At 40.9% G+C, this 19,197-nt stretch overlaps 1 protein-coding gene across 1 annotated transcript in view; it reads left to right on the top strand.

The window, feature by feature from the left end:
• Positions 1–9,867: 9,867 nt before the first annotated feature.
• Positions 9,868–19,197, top strand: part of SUGT1 (SGT1 homolog, MIS12 kinetochore complex assembly cochaperone) — a 39,636-nt gene continuing 30,306 nt past the window's right edge. The window contains exons 1-5 of the mRNA XM_027973511.3: positions 9,868–10,031; positions 10,126–10,183; positions 16,430–16,520; positions 17,160–17,229; positions 18,243–18,313. Of these exons, the coding sequence (XP_027829312.1) occupies positions 9,994–10,031; positions 10,126–10,183; positions 16,430–16,520; positions 17,160–17,229; positions 18,243–18,313 (328 nt within the window). The 5' untranslated portion in view covers positions 9,868–9,993. The remainder of the gene's footprint in view (positions 10,032–10,125; positions 10,184–16,429; positions 16,521–17,159; positions 17,230–18,242; positions 18,314–19,197) is intronic.

The raw sequence follows: 19,197 nt of genomic DNA, 5'->3' as shown, positions 1-19,197 counted from the left end.
TGTTTTTTTGTTTTCAAGCTAGTGTTTCTTAATACAAAATGTTACTAGTATAACAATGTTACTAAATGTTTATATAATAGTCAGATAAGATTTGCGGAATGTTATCTTCTCAGTTTTCCTTTCTACTGTGCCAAATGGCAGTTTCCAGACATGACACCATGGATTACCAGGCTCCAAAAATTAGAAAATAAAATATTCCCAGCAATAATATTAAACACACTTAAAAAAACAAGTTTTCTAATTAGAAATTAGATCAGTTAATTGTTAAACTCAGAAAACATAGAAACAGAAAAATGTAAGAAAATGAAAATCTCAATCCAATACCTCTGTCAGTTCAGTTCAGTTCAGTTCAGTCGCTTAGTTGTGTCCGACTCTTTGCGACCCCATGAATCACAGCATGCCAGGCCTCCTTGTCTGTCACCAACTCCCGGAGTTCACTCAGACTCACATCCATCGAGTCCGTGATGCCATCCAGCCATCTCATCCTCTGTCGTCCCCTTCTCCTCCTGCCCCCAATCCCTCCCAGCATCAGAGTCTTTTCCAATGAGTCAACTCTTCTCATGAGGTGGCCAAAGTACTGGAGTTTCAGCTTTAGCATCATTCCTTCCAAAGAAATCCCAGGGCTGATCTTCAGAATGGACTTGTTGGATCTCCTTGCAGTCCAAGGGACTCTCAAGAGTCTTCTCCAACACCACAGTTCAAAAGCATCAATTCTTCAGTGCTCAGCTTTCTTCATAGTCCAACTCTCACATCCATACATGACTACTGGAAAAATCATAGCCTTGACTAGACGGACCTTAGTCAGCAAAGTAATGCCACTATACCTAGTAGTAACTTCCACTTAGTCATTTCTTCATGTCACTTAATATTTTTCTGAAATATGGTTTTGAAAGGAGCATTCTTATCTCTGAAGATGGAAGCAGAGAAAAATGTGAAGGAGCAGGCCTCACTGGTTTTCTTGTTTACTACCCTTAGCTTATACCCTTCTGTTCCACTGTTTTTCTACAACTTTCCATTCTTCATCAAACCTAGTATATGTATATGTGTACTGGGGAGATGGGTGATCAAAGTGTAATATATATATACACTTTCTTATATTCTTTTCCATTGCGTTATGTCACAGAATATTGAAAACACTTCCCTATGCGATCCATTATGAGCTGGTTGTTTATCCATTCTATAATGGGTAGCTTGCCTCTGCTAATCCCAAACTGCCGCTCTTCCCCTCCCCTGCTCCCTTCCCCCTTGGCAACCACTAGTCTGTTTTCTATCTGTGAGTCTGTTTTTGTTCTGTAGATGTTGCTGGTTTTTACCATATTTTAGATTCAACATGTAAGCGATACGATAAGGTACTTGTGTTCCTCTCTTTGACTGACTTTGGTTGCTATGGCAATCTTTCAGTCCATCTGTGTTGTTGCAAATGGCATTATTTCATTCTTGTTGACGGCTAGTATTCCATTGTATATAATGTACCACATCTTTATCCCTTCATATGTTGATGGACATTTAGTCCATTCATTCTTAACCCTCTGTAGTAGTTCATTTACCCTATTACCCTGAAATTACTGTTGCAAAGGTCACTAAAATAGCCATCAATTTCCATATTGCCAATTCTCTTTTTTGACCTTTCCAATATTTGATAACCTTTTAAAACTCACTGTTTCTTCAATTCTCTATTGTCTTTACTGTGCCGACTCTTTCCTGTCCTCTTCTTACCTTCATAATCATTTCTTAGTGCTACTCCAGAGACTCTCAAAGGCCAGAGTTCTCCCAAGTTTTATCTAAAGATCACTGTTCTCTGTCTCTGTGTCTTCACCTTGTCCCTCTTCAGTGCATTCTTCTCCAGCCCAACAGGTGAACATATTAATAAATAGATAGAAATAGATATATATTTAATTATACTTAGCCATTCAGTGGTTCTTTACAGTCTTCAGATGGAGTTGAGGGCCTGCATGGTCTCACCTTTTTTTTTTCCCCTTGGTCTCACCTCTTCTGGATCCCAGTACAAGTATCTTCAAATTTTACTCTCCAAATCATACCATCAGGTAGGTCTGCTGCTGCTGCTAAGTCATGTCAGTCGTGTCCGACTCTGTGCGACCTCATAGACCGCAGCCTATCAAGCTCCCGTCCCTGGGATTCTCCAGGCAAGAACACGAGTGGATTGCCATTTCCTTCTCTAATGCATGAAAGTGAAAAGTGAAAGTGAAGTCGCTCAGTCGTGTCTGACTCTTCGAGACCCCCATGGACTGCAGCCTACTAGGCTCCACTGTCCATGGGATTTCCCAGGCAAGAGTACTAGAGTGGGTTGCCATTGCCTTCTCCGCAAGTAGGTTTGGGATGCTTTTAATTGCAAGGAATGAAAAATCCTATTCACAATTATGAAACAGTACAAAACTCGTTAGAAGTTTTCCAAGTTGGCTAACTCAGGAGCACAGTAGTGATCCTGAGCAACCAGCTTGCTTCCCTCTTTCTGCTTTACCACCCTATTATTTGGGGTTTGCTTCCAAAATGGCTCCTGCTATGGATGCAAGATATCTACAGTAGTTCTTCTGTGTTTCTGTTTATCAGTAAGGAAACCTTTCCCAGAGCACCCTAAGCAGCCATCTTTTCAGAGCTAGGTTGGTCATATACTCCTTAAGGCTAACCACGGCTGGGCAAGGATGCAGGATTACCATAGATGAGTTAGTCAATGTGTTGGGGAGATAGGCGGTCAAGCACAATTGGGCTCCACAGCAAGGAATCCGGGAGGGATGATGGAGCCCATACATCTACTTCCAAAAATGCTCACACCTACAGGAAACATGATTTCTCTCATGTGTTTCCTGGAGCTATGAGATCAGCCAGTTACCTCACCCAGTTACTTGACCCAGTTTCATGACCGGGATCTTTTGAGGTGATGCAGTCCTCTTTTTCAGATCGGCTGTGTCTCCCTGGTTTCTTGTCTTCCACAGCCACACCTCGTATGAGCACTGGGGAGAAATCTCTTCCCAAGCCGTCTCAGCTTTAGCATACATTTCTTGATGGTGTAAGCTTGATGTCCTATCTCAGGGCCACCCTTTCCCCTTGTGTGTTGTGTCTTCAATGTCCCCCATCCTGCCTCTTTCATCTGCCTGATTATACATACCAGAATCTGTTCTGTAGCATCACACTTCCGAACACCTAACTGTCAGTTTCGGTTCCTGGTTTTTAGCAACAGAGATGGATTCTGGTATTTTCAGTATAAAAGAAACTTCATCAGAAGAATATTGTGCAGCTCACAGAATAGAAAGGCTAGAGAATCAAGGTCAATCTGAGTCACACAGCTAAGAACAAATCACAAATCTGTACTGCACAACTGGTCTACCTGTAGCCACTGTTGGCAAAGCGCCTGAACACTGAACTCTGTACCGCTATCTCTACTGCTTCAAAAATCTGATCTTGAAACAAGTGCTGCTTCATCCTGAGAGAATAAGCAAGTACTTCCTTGACTCCTTGTGTTAACTACCAATTTATGTGATTGGCTACCCCAAAGAATGACTGATACCCTCTTTCAGGGCAAACCCAGATTTCTGTGGGATACACAGCTTGGTGATTGGATGGGTGAGGGGGAAAACAGAAAATGAGAACACGAGATTAGAGGGTCTGATGGGGCTGTATTTCCCCACTCTGTGTGCCCCCTTTAGTTCCTGGGCCTCTGCACGTGCTGTCACCCCACTTGGTACTGTTGCTCTCATTCTATTTGGCTAACACCCATCCGTTCTTCAGGCCTCAACTTAGATATTACTTCCTCTGAGAGCTTTCTCTGAGTTCCTAAAAATTCCCCACTACTGTCATAGAGCCCTTTTTTCATAAATATATTTTTTAGCCACACAATGAACTATGAGGGATCTTATTTCCCCAACCAGGGATTGAACCCAGGCCCCCAGCAGGGAAGCATGGAGTCCTAACCACTCGACCACCAGAGAATTCCCAGAGAGCCCTTTAATTTCTCTCATTTGGGCAGATTATACTATAATACTTTTCATACTGTTCATGGGGTTCTTAAGGCAAGAATACTGAAGTGGTTTGCCATTCCCTTCTCCAGAGAACCACATTCTGTCAGACCTCTCCACCATGACCCGCCCGTCTTGGGTGGCCCCACACGGCATGGCTTAGTTTCATTGAGTTAGACAAGGCTGTGGTCCGTGTGATTAGATTGACTAGTTTTCTGTGATTATGGTTTGTGTGTCTGCCCTCTGATGCCTCTTGCAACACCTACCATCTTACTTGGGTTTCTCTTACAGAGAGAAACACAGACATGTTTTTTCTAGAAGTTTTACAGCTTTAACATTTAGGTCCATAATCCATTTTGTTAGTTTTTGTAGATTATGCAAGGTATGAATTGAAGTTCACTTTTTTTTTTTTTGGTACCAAATTTGTTGAAAAGATCAACCTTTTCAATTGAAAAGTCTGAGAAGACTAACTTATTCAACAATCTTTTCTGCCCTGAATTACCTTTGGACCTTTGTTGCAAATCAGTTGTATATATTCATATGAGTCTACTTAGGGACTCTGTTCTTTGCTACTGATTTGTCTGTCTTTGTACCAACACACAAGGTGGATGTGTTGAAATCAGCTAGTGTTAATTCTCCAACCCTATTACTTGGCCATTCTGAGTCTTTTACATCTCCATTTGAATTTCAGAATCAGTTTGTCGACTTATAAAATGGAAGAAGTCTTTGAGATTTTGACTGTGATCAGGTTGAATCAATAGATCAATTTGGGAAGACCTGACATTTTAATATTGAGTCTCATATTCATGAACATAGACTATTTCTCCATTTGTTTAAGTGTTCTTTGATATCTCTCAGCAACATTTTGTAATTCTCAATGTATATGTTTTGTACATCTTTTGTCAGGTTTAATTTTCAGTATTTAATAGTTAATGCTATTGCAGATATCATTTTTAAAATTTCAAATCGATTGTTCATTGCTGACTTTGTTTTTCTCTTTTCTCCCTATTTTATTGAAGCATAACATGCACAAATCTTAAATGTGTTCAGTTCAGTTCAGTTGCTCAGTCGTGTCCAACTCTTTGCAACCCCTATGAACCACAGCATGCCAGGCCTCCATCCATCACCAACTCCCAGAGTCCACCCAAACTCATGTCAATTGAGTCAGTCATGCCATCCAACCATCTCATCCTCTGTTGTCCCCTTCTCCTCCTGCCCTCAATCTTTCCCAACATCAGGGTCTTTTCAAATGAGTCAGCTCTTTGCATCAGGTGGCCAAAATATTGGAGTCTCGGCGTCAACATCAGTCCTTCCAATGAACACCCAGGACTGATCTCCTTTAGGATGGACTGGTTGGATCTCCTTGCTGTCCAAGGGACTCTCAAGAGTCTTCTCCAACACCACAGTTCAAAAGCATCAATTCTTCGGTGCTCAGCTTTCTTTATAATCCAACTCTTACATCCATACATGACTACTGGAAAAACTATAGCCTTGACTAGATGGACCTTTGTCAGCAAAGTAATGTCTCTGCTTTTTATTATGTTGTCTAGGTTGGTCATAACTTTCCTTCCAAGGAGTAAGCGTCTTTAAATTTCATGGCTGTAGTCACCATCTGCAGTGATTTTGGAGCCCCCCAAAATAAAGTCAGCCACTGTTTCCCCATCTATTTGCCATGAAGTGATGGGACCAGATGCCATGATCTTTGTTTTCTGAATGTTGAGCTTTAAGCCAACTTTTTCACTCTCCTCTTTCACTTTCATCAAGAGGCTCTTTAGTTCTTCTTCACTTTCTGCCATAAATGTGTAACTCGAAAAATTTGACACCTGAATGAAAGTTACTCAGTTGTGTCTGCCTCTTTGCAACCCTATAGACTGTGGCCACCAGGGTCCTTTATCCATGAAATTCTCCAGGCAAGAATACTGGAGTGGATAGCCATTCCCTTCCACAGGGGATCTTCCTGACCCAGGTATTGAACCTGGGTCTCCTGCATCATTAATGTAATTATCACCCTAGTCAAGATGTATAACATTTCCCACATCAATAAGTCATTCTCAGGGCCCTTCCCAGCCATGAGATCATTCTTTGATGTCCCTCACAACGTTTCTCCTCTTTATATAAATGGGACTCAACTAGGATGTACTCTGGCTTCTTTAACTCAATATTATGTGTGTGAGGTTCATCCATATTGTTGTGTGTACTGATAATTTATTCTTAGTCTTTGCTCTGTAGTAGTTTTCTTCTGCGAAAGAACATTTACATTATTTCCAATTTTTGTTGGTAATGCTACAATCAGTATTTTTGTACATGAACGCAAGAATTCTTTTCTCTTGGGCATATGCCTACTGGTAAAATTCTTGGGCAAGATGGTATGTGTATGACTAGCTTTAGTAGATAGTGTCAACGTTTTCTAAAGTAGCAATACCAATTTATACTCTTACTAGCAATATATGAAAGTTATAGGTGCTCCATATCCTTGTCAGTGCTTGGCACTGGAACTCCTTTTAATTTAAGCCATTTTGGTGGGAGTGTTTAGTACCAAATTATTATTTTACTGTCCCTTGATACAGCTATTGATGTAGAACTTCTTTTCATATGCATATTGGCCATTTTGAGAACAACTGAAAACCAACCAAACTAATTAACACTACCATACTAAAGAAAAATACACATGGTCACTTCAATCAAGGCAGAAAAAGCATTTAATATTGAATGCTTTCTTCCTAAGTGTTACAACCAGGACAGGAAGTCCATCATCACTACTTCTATTCAACACTATAGTAGACATCCAAACCAGTGACAACCAGCAAGAAAAATAAAAGGTATAATGACTGCATAGGAAGACGTTTACCCATCTATTCACAGATGACAAGACAGTGAAATGACAGAAATTCTAAAAGAATCTACAAAATATTATATAATAAGGGAAATTACATACAAGAAATAATAAATGAACTTATCAAGATTGTTGACTATAAGGTCAATATGTAAAAATCAGCAGTGTTTTAACAAAAACTAGCAACAAACAAATAGAATATTAAAAACTTAAAATGCCATTTAAAAAGCATAAAAAACCCCAAATACCCACGAATAAATATAATGAAAGATATGTAAGACCTCTCCACTGTAATCTACAAAACACTGCCAAGAGAAATTAAAGACTACTTAAATAAATGGAGAAGTATATTACATTCATGGATTGGAAGAAATACAAAGATGTCAGGAAAAAAAATGGAGGCAACCAAAATGTCCATTGACAGATCAATAGATAAAGAAGATGTGGTATACAGATACACAATAGAACGCTACTCAGCCATAAAAGAGAACGAAATAATGCCATTTTTTTTTTGCGGCAGTATGGACAGGTCTACATAGATTACTCTACTAAGTGAAGTCAGGCAAAGACAAATATCATATGGCATCACTTATATGTGGAATCTAAAATATGATACAAATGACCTTATTTAAAAAGCAGATACTGACAGACATAGAAAACAAACTTATGGTTACCAAAGAGGAAAGTGGAGGAGGGAAAAATAAGGAATATTTATCTATCTGAATCACCTGTGTACAACAGAAAGTAACATGACGCCATAATTAACTATATTTCAATTTTAAAAAATACTAGGATGTCAGTTTTCCCCAAATAAATTGATCTATAGATCCAATGTAAGGTCAATTAAAATCCTAGTAGAGTTTTTATAATTGTTTTTTTGGAAATTGACAGGTTCATTCTAAAATTTACAATCAAATGGAAATGTTTTATAAAATATATAAAATAATATAAATACAAGGGACTTTGACTAGCCAAGATTACCATGGCAATATTGAAAAAGTTATAGGGCTTTAAGACTTATAAAGCTACATTAATTAAGATAGTGTGGGACACGGTTAGGCAGACCAATGGCATGAGAACCTGGAAATAGACCCTCATATATCTGGTTATCTACTTTACAACAATCGTGCCATAAATATTTACTGGGGGAAAGAGCAAATGACAGTCTTTTCAGGAAATAGGTCTGGGTCAATTGGATATCCATAGAGGTGGGGGGAGGGGAATTTTGATCCTGACTTCAAACCTTTTATAAAAATGAATAAATCTGGCTGTGAAAGGTAAAAATGTAAAGCATTTAAGAAAACACAGGTAACTAATTTCACGGTTTTGAAGCAGGCAAAACCTTATGTATGACACAGAGAGAATCGATCACAAAAAAGAAAGATCAGCAAATCCAGTTTTACTTCAATTATTTCTGTTATTCTCACCACACCCTACAATCACTGACCTATTTAAGAGACATTTTGGTTCAGGGGTGAAGAATCCACCTCCCAGTGTAGGAGCCCTGGGTTCGATCCCTGGGTGGGGAAGATCCTTTGGAGAAGGCAGTGACAACCCACTCCAGCCTTGTCTGGGAAATTTCATGGACAGAGGAGACTGGACGGCTACAGTCCCTGGCGATGTAAACAGTCAAACCCCACTGAGCAGTGAGCACACATTGGCCTGCGGTACAGCAGTTGTCTCCCAACAACTGTTCTGTTCCCTTTAATCATTCTTCTATTGTTGTTGTCCAGTCGTGTGTCTTCCATAGTACAGACAGAATAACAAACAAAAATGTAAATTTAACCGTTAATGCCTTTTTCGAGTAACAATCCTATAATGGTTTAGCATCTTTAAGTGAATTCCATTCAAACTTCTCAGCGGAGTACACCTAGTCCTTATGACCTAGCATGTACCTACCTCTCCAGTCTGCTTCTAGCTTGAATTTTGGCTCTACAATTTGAGTTCACATCATCACTTTCTAACACGCATCCTATTCTGTCTGAATTGCCTTTTCCCTTTCCTTCCACTAATTAGTCTTCTTACCAGACTGAGGCTCAGTTTTACAACCTATGAGGACTCCATCCGTATACATTATATTCAGTTGTGTCCCTTCTTGCTATCACATCAATGACTACGGCCCTTTCATTTTTAGCCTTTAGAACAAAACTGGAGGGTGTTACCACCACTGAATCCCCGGACTTTTTAAGTTTAGATTTCGGATGGAGCAGATACTCCAGTTCAGTTCCTTGTTCGTCTCTATGAACGAGCGGCTCACTCCCACGCCTTCCTGCTCCCCGGCTCCCGCCGCGGTGGAGTTAGCTCTAAGTTTCTTCTGTTGGAATTGCACGGGTCGAGGGGCACTGAGGGAGGAGGGTCGGACCCGCTGAGTGGAAAGTAGAGCGGCACTGAGAAAAACTTCAGGCTCCCTTTCTCCCTTCAGCGCCTTCGGATCGAACACATTTTTCTTGTGTCTGGAAGTCAAGTGGGGAGAAAGCCTCAGCCTGTGAAGTTCTGGGGAACCGCGCGGTCCGCCCGAACCGGAATCAAAAGGCGTTAACTCCAGTCTAGCCATTGTGAGGGCAAAGCGACTCCCAGCGAGCCCGAGGCCCTCAGGGCTCCCGGCGCCAGGATCCCGGCGTCAACGGGCCACCCTCCGGAAGTGGCTCCCGGAAAAGAACACGTAGCCGAGAGCGTCACGGGTCGCGAAAGCCATGGCTGCCTCTGGGGAGCCATGATGAGAGCCATAGGGGAAAATGGAGCTCGACGTGCCGTGTGTAATTGACAAACGTACAAACGTCTCCCAAACACCACAGGTTCCTGAGGGTAACTGTATGGTCCAAGGGTCCTACTGAGTTACCGCGCGCGGAGGCTCTCGGGTAGTGCGTGCGAGCACTAGGACCGAGGGCGAGCGTGGCCCGCCGCGGCCTCCGTAACCATGGCTGCGGTGGGGCGGGGCCTGCGCGGTCGGTCAGCGGCCGGGGGGGCGGGGTCCGGAGAGTCGGTCCTCCAAGGTCCCAGCCCGCCCCGCGCCCGCGTTTCGCCTCCTCTCCCTCCTCCCTTCAGCACGCTGCGCGGCTGCTCGTTGGCTACTTAGGACGGAAGCTCGGTGGGTGATTCTCCAGAAGTTTCCCCCTTGGGCGGCGGCGGTGGCGGCGCTGGTAACCCCGGGAAGAGCGGCTCCGGCAGCGGGAACCCTGACGATTAGAGATGGCGGCGGCGGCGGCGGGCCCTGCGGCAGCCGCGAGGTGCGTGTCTTTCCTTCTCTTTGGTGTAATTGGCATCCCCCCGCCCCTTTCTTTGGTTCGTGAGCCCTTCTTGAAGTCGTTCTTTTCCTGGCAGGTTGTTCCGGAGTTTCTCAGATGCCCTCATCGAGCAGGACCCCCAGGCGGCGTTAGAGGTGAGACAGCCTTTGCCCCGGGGCAGGCGGTCGCGTCGGCTTCCTCCCGGCTCTGTCTTCCGGGGGTCGGGGCCGCTGCTTCTCCTTTGGGTCAACCTCCGATGTTGACAGCCTCCGCCCCTTCTTTTTCTGCCCCGCGGCGGCCTGGTTACATTAGATCCTTCGTCGTGTCCCCTTTCCACCCCTGGTCCCTTTATGCATCCTTGGAGCTCCGTAGCGTACGTAACCTTCTTCTGTCTTAGGGGTAGAGTTAACCTGCATCGTGGCCTTAAGGGGCTTGTGGGTTTTTTTAATGGCATTTGTGACTAGAACAAAAAGTGAAATCTCAGTTCGATGTTTGTTCATTCGGGTTTTCGTTTGGCGGTCATCCTTGATTATTTTTAAGTACCAGGTGCTGAGTGCCTGTCTGAACTCACACCACGAGGACAGAAACCTTCTCCCCTTGTGTGCCTGAAAATTTCCAGGCGTCCCTATTTCTGTTCATTATTCACTCGTTTGTTTTATTTCTCAAAACAGTTTCTTGGGGGGGGGGGCGCTGCTGTGTGGAAGGCATTGGTTGCTATGGATTAAAGTCTTAATTTATACAGTTAAATGACTTACAAAGCACTTTGTGTGCAGTGAAAGGCTATAAAGCTGTAAAGGAAACCGAAAGAGTGAGTTAAGTAATAATTTGAAGTAACACAGAGAGCCCAAGCTTATACGTGATGCAGTGGGTCTCAAAATCAGCCAGGGGTTTCTTGTTTTGAAGCTTAAAAAGAGAGGAGACTTTGTTTTGCTGTTCTAATCTAACAGATGTAAGGTTGGGGATTTGAGGCAAGAGAACCTTTCTCTTGGCTGTGATTTCTGAAAGAAGTTGACTCATGGTTAGTAGAGGAGGTGACATTTGAGAAGAGGCACGAGGGAGCGAGCTTGGAAGCCCTGCGGAAGGATTATTTCAGGCAGGAAGAGGAGCCAGTGTCAAGATCCTAAAGTAGGAGTGAAGTTGGCCTAAACAGGGAGCAGCAAGAAAGCCCAGTTTGGTTAGAGTGGGATGGACGGAGTGAGAGGAGGTGGAAAGGAAGCCGGGGCCGAATCCATCGGTGCCTTTTATCTGTAGCTTGAGCTATGTTTTTTGGGGGGTTGGGATATGAAGACCTTAAAATGAAGCGGTTGATTACTCCTGTGCTGGGATGTTTTCTAGTGATTCTTCTGGGGTCACTGTTAGAATAATGTTACCAGAGGCACTGAATTTTTCTCTACAGTTCCTTATTTCAGCTCAGTATCTGTTTTCAGAGTCTACATTTGTATGGTCCTCTTAGGCCCTGTGCCTCCTTTGGAAATCTAGTTTATATAATAGTTACTATTAAAAAATATTAATATACTGGATTCTTTGTCATTTTACATCTGACTTATTTTACATTTAAAATTATGTATTGACGTGTGGTATGTAACACAAATCTAAAGTTTCTTCCCAGCCAATAATTCCTCTTACCCATCTGTTCTGAACTCCATCACCATCAATTAGTTTTCCCTGGACTTCATACAAACAGTATCATACAGTATCAAACAGCGTCATACTTAATTGAGTGTAGCTACTCTCTCTTGCTTTAAACATTATGTGAGATACATCCATAAGTTTATGGGACGGGATAATTCTTTTTCATTGCTGTGTAGTATTTCGCTGTATTAATATAGCACTGTTTAACAGTGGACATTTGGGATATTTCTAGTTGTTAGCTAGTATGAATAAAACCGCTGTGAATTTTCTTATACATGTGTTTTGCTGAACACATGCACTCCTTTCTTTTAAGAGTGCAATTTTTTTTTTCTTTCTAGGAGTGAATTTGCATATTATAGGTGTGTGGTTAGCTTTAGTACATTTGTCCTTAAAGTGTGGTTCTTGGACCAGCAGCGTTAGCATCACTGAGGAATTCCTTAGAAATGCAAATTCTCGGATGCCCCCTCCCTCAGATTTTCTTTTTCTTTCCTCTTAGGGGGGTGGGCAGTACGTGATGTGGCATCTTAGTTCCCCAGCCAGGAATGGAACCCATACCTGCTGGAGCGGAAGTGAAGACCCCAGGGAATTCCCCGCTGCAGATTTTCTGAATGTAGTTATGGCTCCTGTAGGCTGGTACCCCTTACCCTTCCTTTTTACAGCAGGAAACAGGCCCAAGGAAATGCAGATGAGCTATCAGGCAGGTGTGGACAGCCAGGGAGAGGCAGGACAGGGGCCCGAGGACAGGAGACTCCTGCTCCCAGTCTGGTGCTGTTGTGGTTTCCACGTGTTACCCCAGACCCTCTGCAGGAGCATCACCTGGAAGTCTGTTAGAAATGTGAATTCTCAGGACCTGCCATGGACCTGAGTCCGAAACCCAGAGTCGGGAGGATGGTCATGATAAGAACCAGCCTGTGTTAAGAGGAAATGTCCTTTTTTTAATCTTGAGATGATCTTCTCACTGCGTTAAACAGGTGAATGTTAATTACTAGATAATTGGTAATAATGAGTAGGGCAGGAACCTTGATGAAAAGAGTCAGTTTCCCCTTCGCTTTCCCCAAGGGCTGGTTAAAAGTAACTGTTTTGAAATTAAGGTCACTAGATATTATAGCAGGTAAAATGTCACATTTTTATACAACACCATCCTATTAAGAATAAAGAAAAAGTGTATCAAGCTGATTACATGTTTCATTAAACAATGTATATTGGTGTAGAAGGCTGTACTGGGAGCCAGCAATCTAAAGATGAAAATACTGTAGTGAGGGAGTTTGCAGTCTAGAGGAGAGAGAGGCAAGTCAGCAGGTCATTAGAATATAAGATAAATGCTCTAGTGGAGTGGTGTATAAGGTACAGTAAAATAGAGGCCAACTGGGGAAGTAAAAAAATAAATCTTTGCAGAGGAAGTCTCAATTCAGCAGAGAGAGAAAACGTTTCTGTGGATTATAAGGATCTTTTGAGGCCCAACATGAGTGGTACTTAAGAGCACTGGCTCTGGAATCAGACTGCTTGGGTCTACCATATCTTGGTTTCAGGAAAGTTCTGGCCATCACTCTTCTTGATCAGACTTCCTGTCTGTAAAATGGGACTAACTGGGACCACTGGAAAGGATGATTATAATGACAAGTAATGTAAGGTCCAAGGGTGAGGCCCTTGAGGTAGGCATCTTGGAGAGCCTTGCTTTCTAGGTTTTCACCCCACTGGCTCTCTTTCTGTTACTCAGGTGTGTCGGACTCAGGCCTGGTGCAGGGCCTTTGGACTTGAAGCAGTTCTTTTGCCTAGAATGTCCTCTCTGTTGACTGTTTATTGTTGTGGTTAGAAATGCTTGTCACTTTAGATTTCAGCTGAAATGTCACCTCAAGGAACCTCTTTTCTGACTCCTTTATCTGAATGAGGCCCCAATGTAAGCTTCAGGGGAGCAGGGGTTTTGTGTACCTGGTTACCACTGTCTTCTAAGTGTAGTGCCTGCGATGTGGTAGGCACTCAGGTGTATTAAATGATTCCTACTGTAATTCTTGGAGCAGCTGTGCAGTGCATTTTACTAACAAGCTTAGGCTCAAGAGATGAACTTACTCGGGTTATCGAGTTTAGAAGCAGTGAGTCTTGGGTTCAGGGCATGAAGCTGATCCTCTGGAGGAGTGGGTAAGGATTGAGGTGTATGATATAATTAAATGTTTGTGAGCTGACTTTGAAGTAGCTGACCACAGATAGCTTTGTTGAGGGCATAGCAGGTTGGAATAAAACATGCCAGTTCTACATGATTATGTGATTTTGGAAGGGAGAAGTCTTGGTATTCTTGTTTATCCATGATTGGGGATTAGCTGTGACTGAAAGAAAGTGAAAAGTGGAGGTAGCCTGAGACACCTAGAGCTGAAGGCCTTCAGACATGCGGTCAGTCTGAGCAGTCTGCTTTTGCTTTTAATCTGAACAAGTTACCTTTCTGGTTAGCATTTTAAAAGAGCCTAAAGCCCTAAAGATTTGGAAGTTAGTTTTCCAAGATCGAAATCTTACACAATGTTAATTCCTTAAAAAGTAGTTTTCCCCCTGTAGTTCTGTGTTATCAGGGTACTTATTTTCTGTACTTTATCCTGGTAAAGATTTCAGTGTAATTATATTTTACGCTTCAATAGATTTCATTACTTTTGAGAACGATGAATTGCTCAACTATAACTCGTGAGAAATACTACATCTTTGGATGTGTTTCATGTAAGTCTGCGTTAAATAGCCTTTTTGCTGGTGTGATTCAAGCGTCGGCACCGTCCTTGCCTTTTGTTATACCTGCCTTCAGTCAGCAGCCAATGAGTAGCAGCTGTTGTCACAGAAACAGTAGCAACACTGAAAACATGCCCCAAGTCAGAGGTAGTTCAGACAGCACAATTATTTTAACTTAACCTTTTTTGGCTTTATTATATTGTATATTCCTTATTCAGAATAAAAATTTATTGTTGTGTTTTATTCATGACGTACAAGTCGGTGTGTTATAAAGTTCAGTTTGTGTTGGGTGATTTGGGGTAACTTTTTTTTTTATTAACGCTGAAGTAAGTCAGTTGCTTATTTAACCTAATCACCCTAGTTGGTTCTTCTTACCCAACAATTAGTTTGTGTTTTTAAAGGTCATTTGCAAGTGGGTTGTTCAAAATTCAAAAGTTTATACCTGACTCCTTAAGAAAAGGAATATTTTATGCATCTGTGAACCTCCAGTCTCTGGCCTGTGTTTATTCCAAACTATATGTTTAAAAATACTTTTTGAATTGATGAGCCTGATGTTGTTATAATATGACAGCCTTTTTGACCTATAGTATACCTGTTCTTGGTGAGGAGAGGTTGGAAATTTGATTTAGGGAGTAGGTACATAAGAAGCCATCAGCTGTTTTCCAAATTGCTTGACAGTTTAGTGCAAGATGGTGTTTTTAGCTTAAGTATTTCATTAGGAACCAGTGTGTTAATACAGATGTTAGATGGTGTGTGAAAGAAACTTGGAGTAAAGGAATTTTACCAGGAGGCCGTGTATAGTGGTTAAAATTTGCTTTGGAGTCAGACAGATGTGAACTTGAATCTTGTCTCTGGCACAGTCCCTGACCAGGATGTGAGGGAATGAATGGATTTTCGCCACACGCTGTAGTGTGAAGAGCACTGTAGTGAGAAGGTGGAGGGTCAGAAGATGTTTGAGGAACAATGAGAAGGCCATTGTGGAACAAGGAGAAGAGTTTTAAAGAGATAAGAGACCGGAGGGTTCCGTCAAGGAGGGCCTTAACCGATCATTGGAGCACTTGGGCCTTTGCTCTGAGTCAGCTGGTAAGGCATCGGAGAGTTTTGAACAGAGATATAGTAACAAGATCTAGTTTTCATTACTGCTTGAATCAGGGTGATACGGGTTAAGATGGTAAAACATTGGTTTAGATTTTAGGTATATTGGATTGTAGGTGTATAATTACCAAGTATAATATACATTGCTTTGCGAGAATCACGCTACAGGGTTTAAGCAGAGCCCCATGTGTGGCTGTTGAAGTAATTCTGCTTCTAAGAAAGCTGCCAGAATCCCTAGGATGTGTGGGTATATGGCTGCTGGATCAGAGCCTTCCTGTCTGCCTGCTTTTGTCCTTGGCCTCACTGATCATGCTCTCTCTTCTCGCATCATTATTGTTCCAGCTAACACATACTGTGACTGCCCAGAGTGGCAAAAGTTTTAATTGTTCTGTTAATTCTTGATCGGTTGATAGTAGCTACCTATGAGATACTGTATCTGGCTGGGCTTTTGACAGAATGTTGTAATTTCTTAGGCCTTTGACAAGAGGATAGGAGAGGGCCAGGTAAGCTTGCTTATGTATTTATTGGTTCCATTAACCTCCTGAGCTCTAGATTTAACTTTCAGTTCTTAAAAATTATTGGACAGCTTCACGTTTTCTAGGGATCTTAAATTCTACATGGTCTTTGAATCTTCTCCACATTAGAAGGAGAAAATCAGTGATGGTCAATGTATATCAACTAAGCTCTTCAGAATAAATGAGGTGATAATAATTACCATTTATTGAGTTCTTACTGTAGGCTGGAAACTGCTAAGTGCTTTGCATAGATATTACATTCGATTGTGGACCTTCAAGGGGAGAAGAGGGGATATTGATCCTCTTGCATAGAAAGGCTCCAAGCTTGTTTCCCTGTTATCTTTCCTCCAAATAGCTTGTGATAATAGGTTATTTTATTAAAGATCATGTTTAATTAGAGTTCAGTGACTTTTAAAAAACATTTACTGACACTCAGCATGTTTGTATTTGTAGGAGCTGACTAAGGCTTTGGAGCAGAAACCAGATGATGCACAGTATTACTGTCAAAGAGCTTACTGTCACATTCTTCTTGGGAATTACAGTGGTAACTTTCCTTACAAAGTATATTGTCTCCATAAGTAACTTACACACTTTGCCCAAGATACAGTGAATCAAATAAAATAGAGGTTATCTTCCAGGACTTTTAACTTGATCTTTCATGCAAGGTGAAGTAGCCAAAATATGACAAGCATTATGTTGCGCATCACTCATTTAAATTTTACAGTTGTCCATTCTTTCCGCAGTGGGTGTAGAATTTGTAAGATTTCATTTTTGGTTTTGGATGTGCTAATAAAGGATAGCATCACATTTACTAATTTACAGAGCATTTGAATGAATTCTCTTCTATTTTTTATGAAAAAATGTATTCAATATTCTGTAATTTTAATTATTCTGGATAGATAATCTGAGTAGGGAAAAAGTAAATACCTTGAGTCAAACAATGTGAATGATGTTAACGAAATTATCTGGACTTTGTGATACAGAGCTTTATTCATTAGGAAATGAGGTTGAAGATTTGGTCAATAGGAATGTATGAAGGTAATTTTATCTCAGATTAGCTTTTCTTATTTTAAAGTCATTTGTCCATTTCGCTAGCTTGAAAACTTAAAAATTAATTCAAATTTTGTGTGTAGTATTTCTTAGGATCCATAAGTAACTGACCAAAAAACTTTTTCATCTGCAGATGCTGTTGCTGATGCAAAAAAATCGCTTGAACTTAATCCAAATAGTTCCACTGCTCTGCTGAGAAAGGGGTAGGCAGCAACTACTCTTCCTGTGGGGTCAGGACTATATATAGTTAAATGAATTTATTGTAAGTTCCCCCCCCCAAAATATTTATTTTAGTTGGAAGATAATTACTTTACAATATTGTAATGGTTTTTGCCATACATCAGTATGAATCAGTCATAGGTATACATGTGTCCCCTCATCCTGAACTTACCCTCCCTGTGAACTTTATATAAATAGTAAGCTCTGTGTCTATACATTTTATAGCTGAGATAGGATTCAATTTTTGGTATATTTCATACTTCTGTTTTATTAACTGCAGTATGTAATGAGATACAGTTTGTATGTGTGTGTGTAGTTTAAAATAGTGATGATTGAAGTAACTGCAGGGTATAGATGAAACTGAATGATTTCAAATCCCTTTTTTGTGTCATCATTTGAAATTTACTGTGTTTAACTGACTAGAGAACATCTATTTCTCACCTAAGCTGTACAGACTACACTTAAAGATGACTGTGTCTGTGTCCTTTATATCCCAGCTTGTTTCTATTAATAAGTGTAACTTTATTCTAAGAGTCGGAAGCTTCTTTAATTCCTTAGTGTAACTATATTTTGGAATAAGCAAGTATGTATAATTAATAAATTCCTTCTGAAATGAGTTCCACATTTTTAATGGGAATTAGATGTTACCCTGGTGACTCAGATGGTAAAGAATCTGCCTGCAGTGCAGGAGCCTGGGTTCAATCCTTGGGTGAGGAAGATCCCCTGGAGAAGAAAGTAGCAACCCACTCCAGTATTCCTGCTTGCAAATCCCATGAACAGAGGAGCCTGGCGGGCTACAGTTCATGGAGTCACAAAGAGTCAGACACCACTGAGCGACTGACACACACACAGATGTTACAGTAGAGTATTTTAGAACATCTGTTGGCTTATTAACATGGTTAAATTCTTTTAAAAGAAGAGAAACTTTTTTTTTAAGAAAGAAAGCTATGTTTCATGATCTTATATGTATGTGCTTGTTTTTAATATGCTCATACAGGATATGTGAATACCATGAAAAAAACTATGCTGCTGCTCTAGAAACTTTTACAGAAGGACAGAAATTAAATAGTAAGTATTATAATTATGTTAGTAAACTAGTCCATTATATCTGTGTATCTTAAATACCATAGCTGAATCTTGTTAGTATAATCTAAAGTTAATCATAGAAACACTTTTTTCTCTCTTAATGACATTTCATGTTGATTGCAGAGTTTGAGTTTACTTAAAATTTGATTAAATTGGCCTTTCTTAGCATTTAAGTCACAGAAAAACTTAGAAACAAAAGAACTGTTTAAACACTCGGTGTCCTCCCAGTACTGGTCTGGCTTTTTAGTTTTTCCTAATGGACAAGTGGAAGTTTAACTTGCTCTCACATTCTGAAGTCTATTTAAGTTGTTATTCAGATTGCCGAGATAAGGAAGTCTTAGAAGAAAGATTTTTATTGAGAGGTGAAGTGTAAGTTTGGGTAAAGTATGATAGGGTACAGAAGAAACATGGAACTTTGAGAATATTGTGAATTTCTAAACTGTCTTTTTGAGAAAAATAGATGAAAATTATCCCAACAGTGTGGATATCTATGTATAATATATAGAACTTGTTAAAAGCCAAGTATCAAAAAAAATCTTCAAAATACAAAATGTTGTCAGTAATCTCGTAGATAATTATAGACAACATGGTCTTAATTGTGTTCTCTCATTTTATCTCCCTCTTATGACAGAGTGTTAACCACAGTTCTCTAAGGTGGTAGTTCCTAGCTGGGGATGGTTTTCCTCTGTGGGGGATGTTTGGAGTGTCTGCACTGATTTTTGACTCTCTTGACTGGTAGATGGGAGGTATATCATTGATAGCTCGTGAGGGATGCTGTTCAACATCCTGAACAAGACAGTGCCCACAACAGAAGCATCTGGTCCCAGATGTCAGTAGTGCTGAGGTTGAAAACCCTCATACAAAAG

Source organism: Ovis aries, chromosome 10, assembly GCF_016772045.2.
Source record: "Ovis aries strain OAR_USU_Benz2616 breed Rambouillet chromosome 10, ARS-UI_Ramb_v3.0, whole genome shotgun sequence".
NCBI classification, from domain to species: Eukaryota; Metazoa; Chordata; class Mammalia; order Artiodactyla; family Bovidae; genus Ovis; species Ovis aries.
This window is presented reverse-complemented; position numbering and strand designations above follow the sequence as displayed.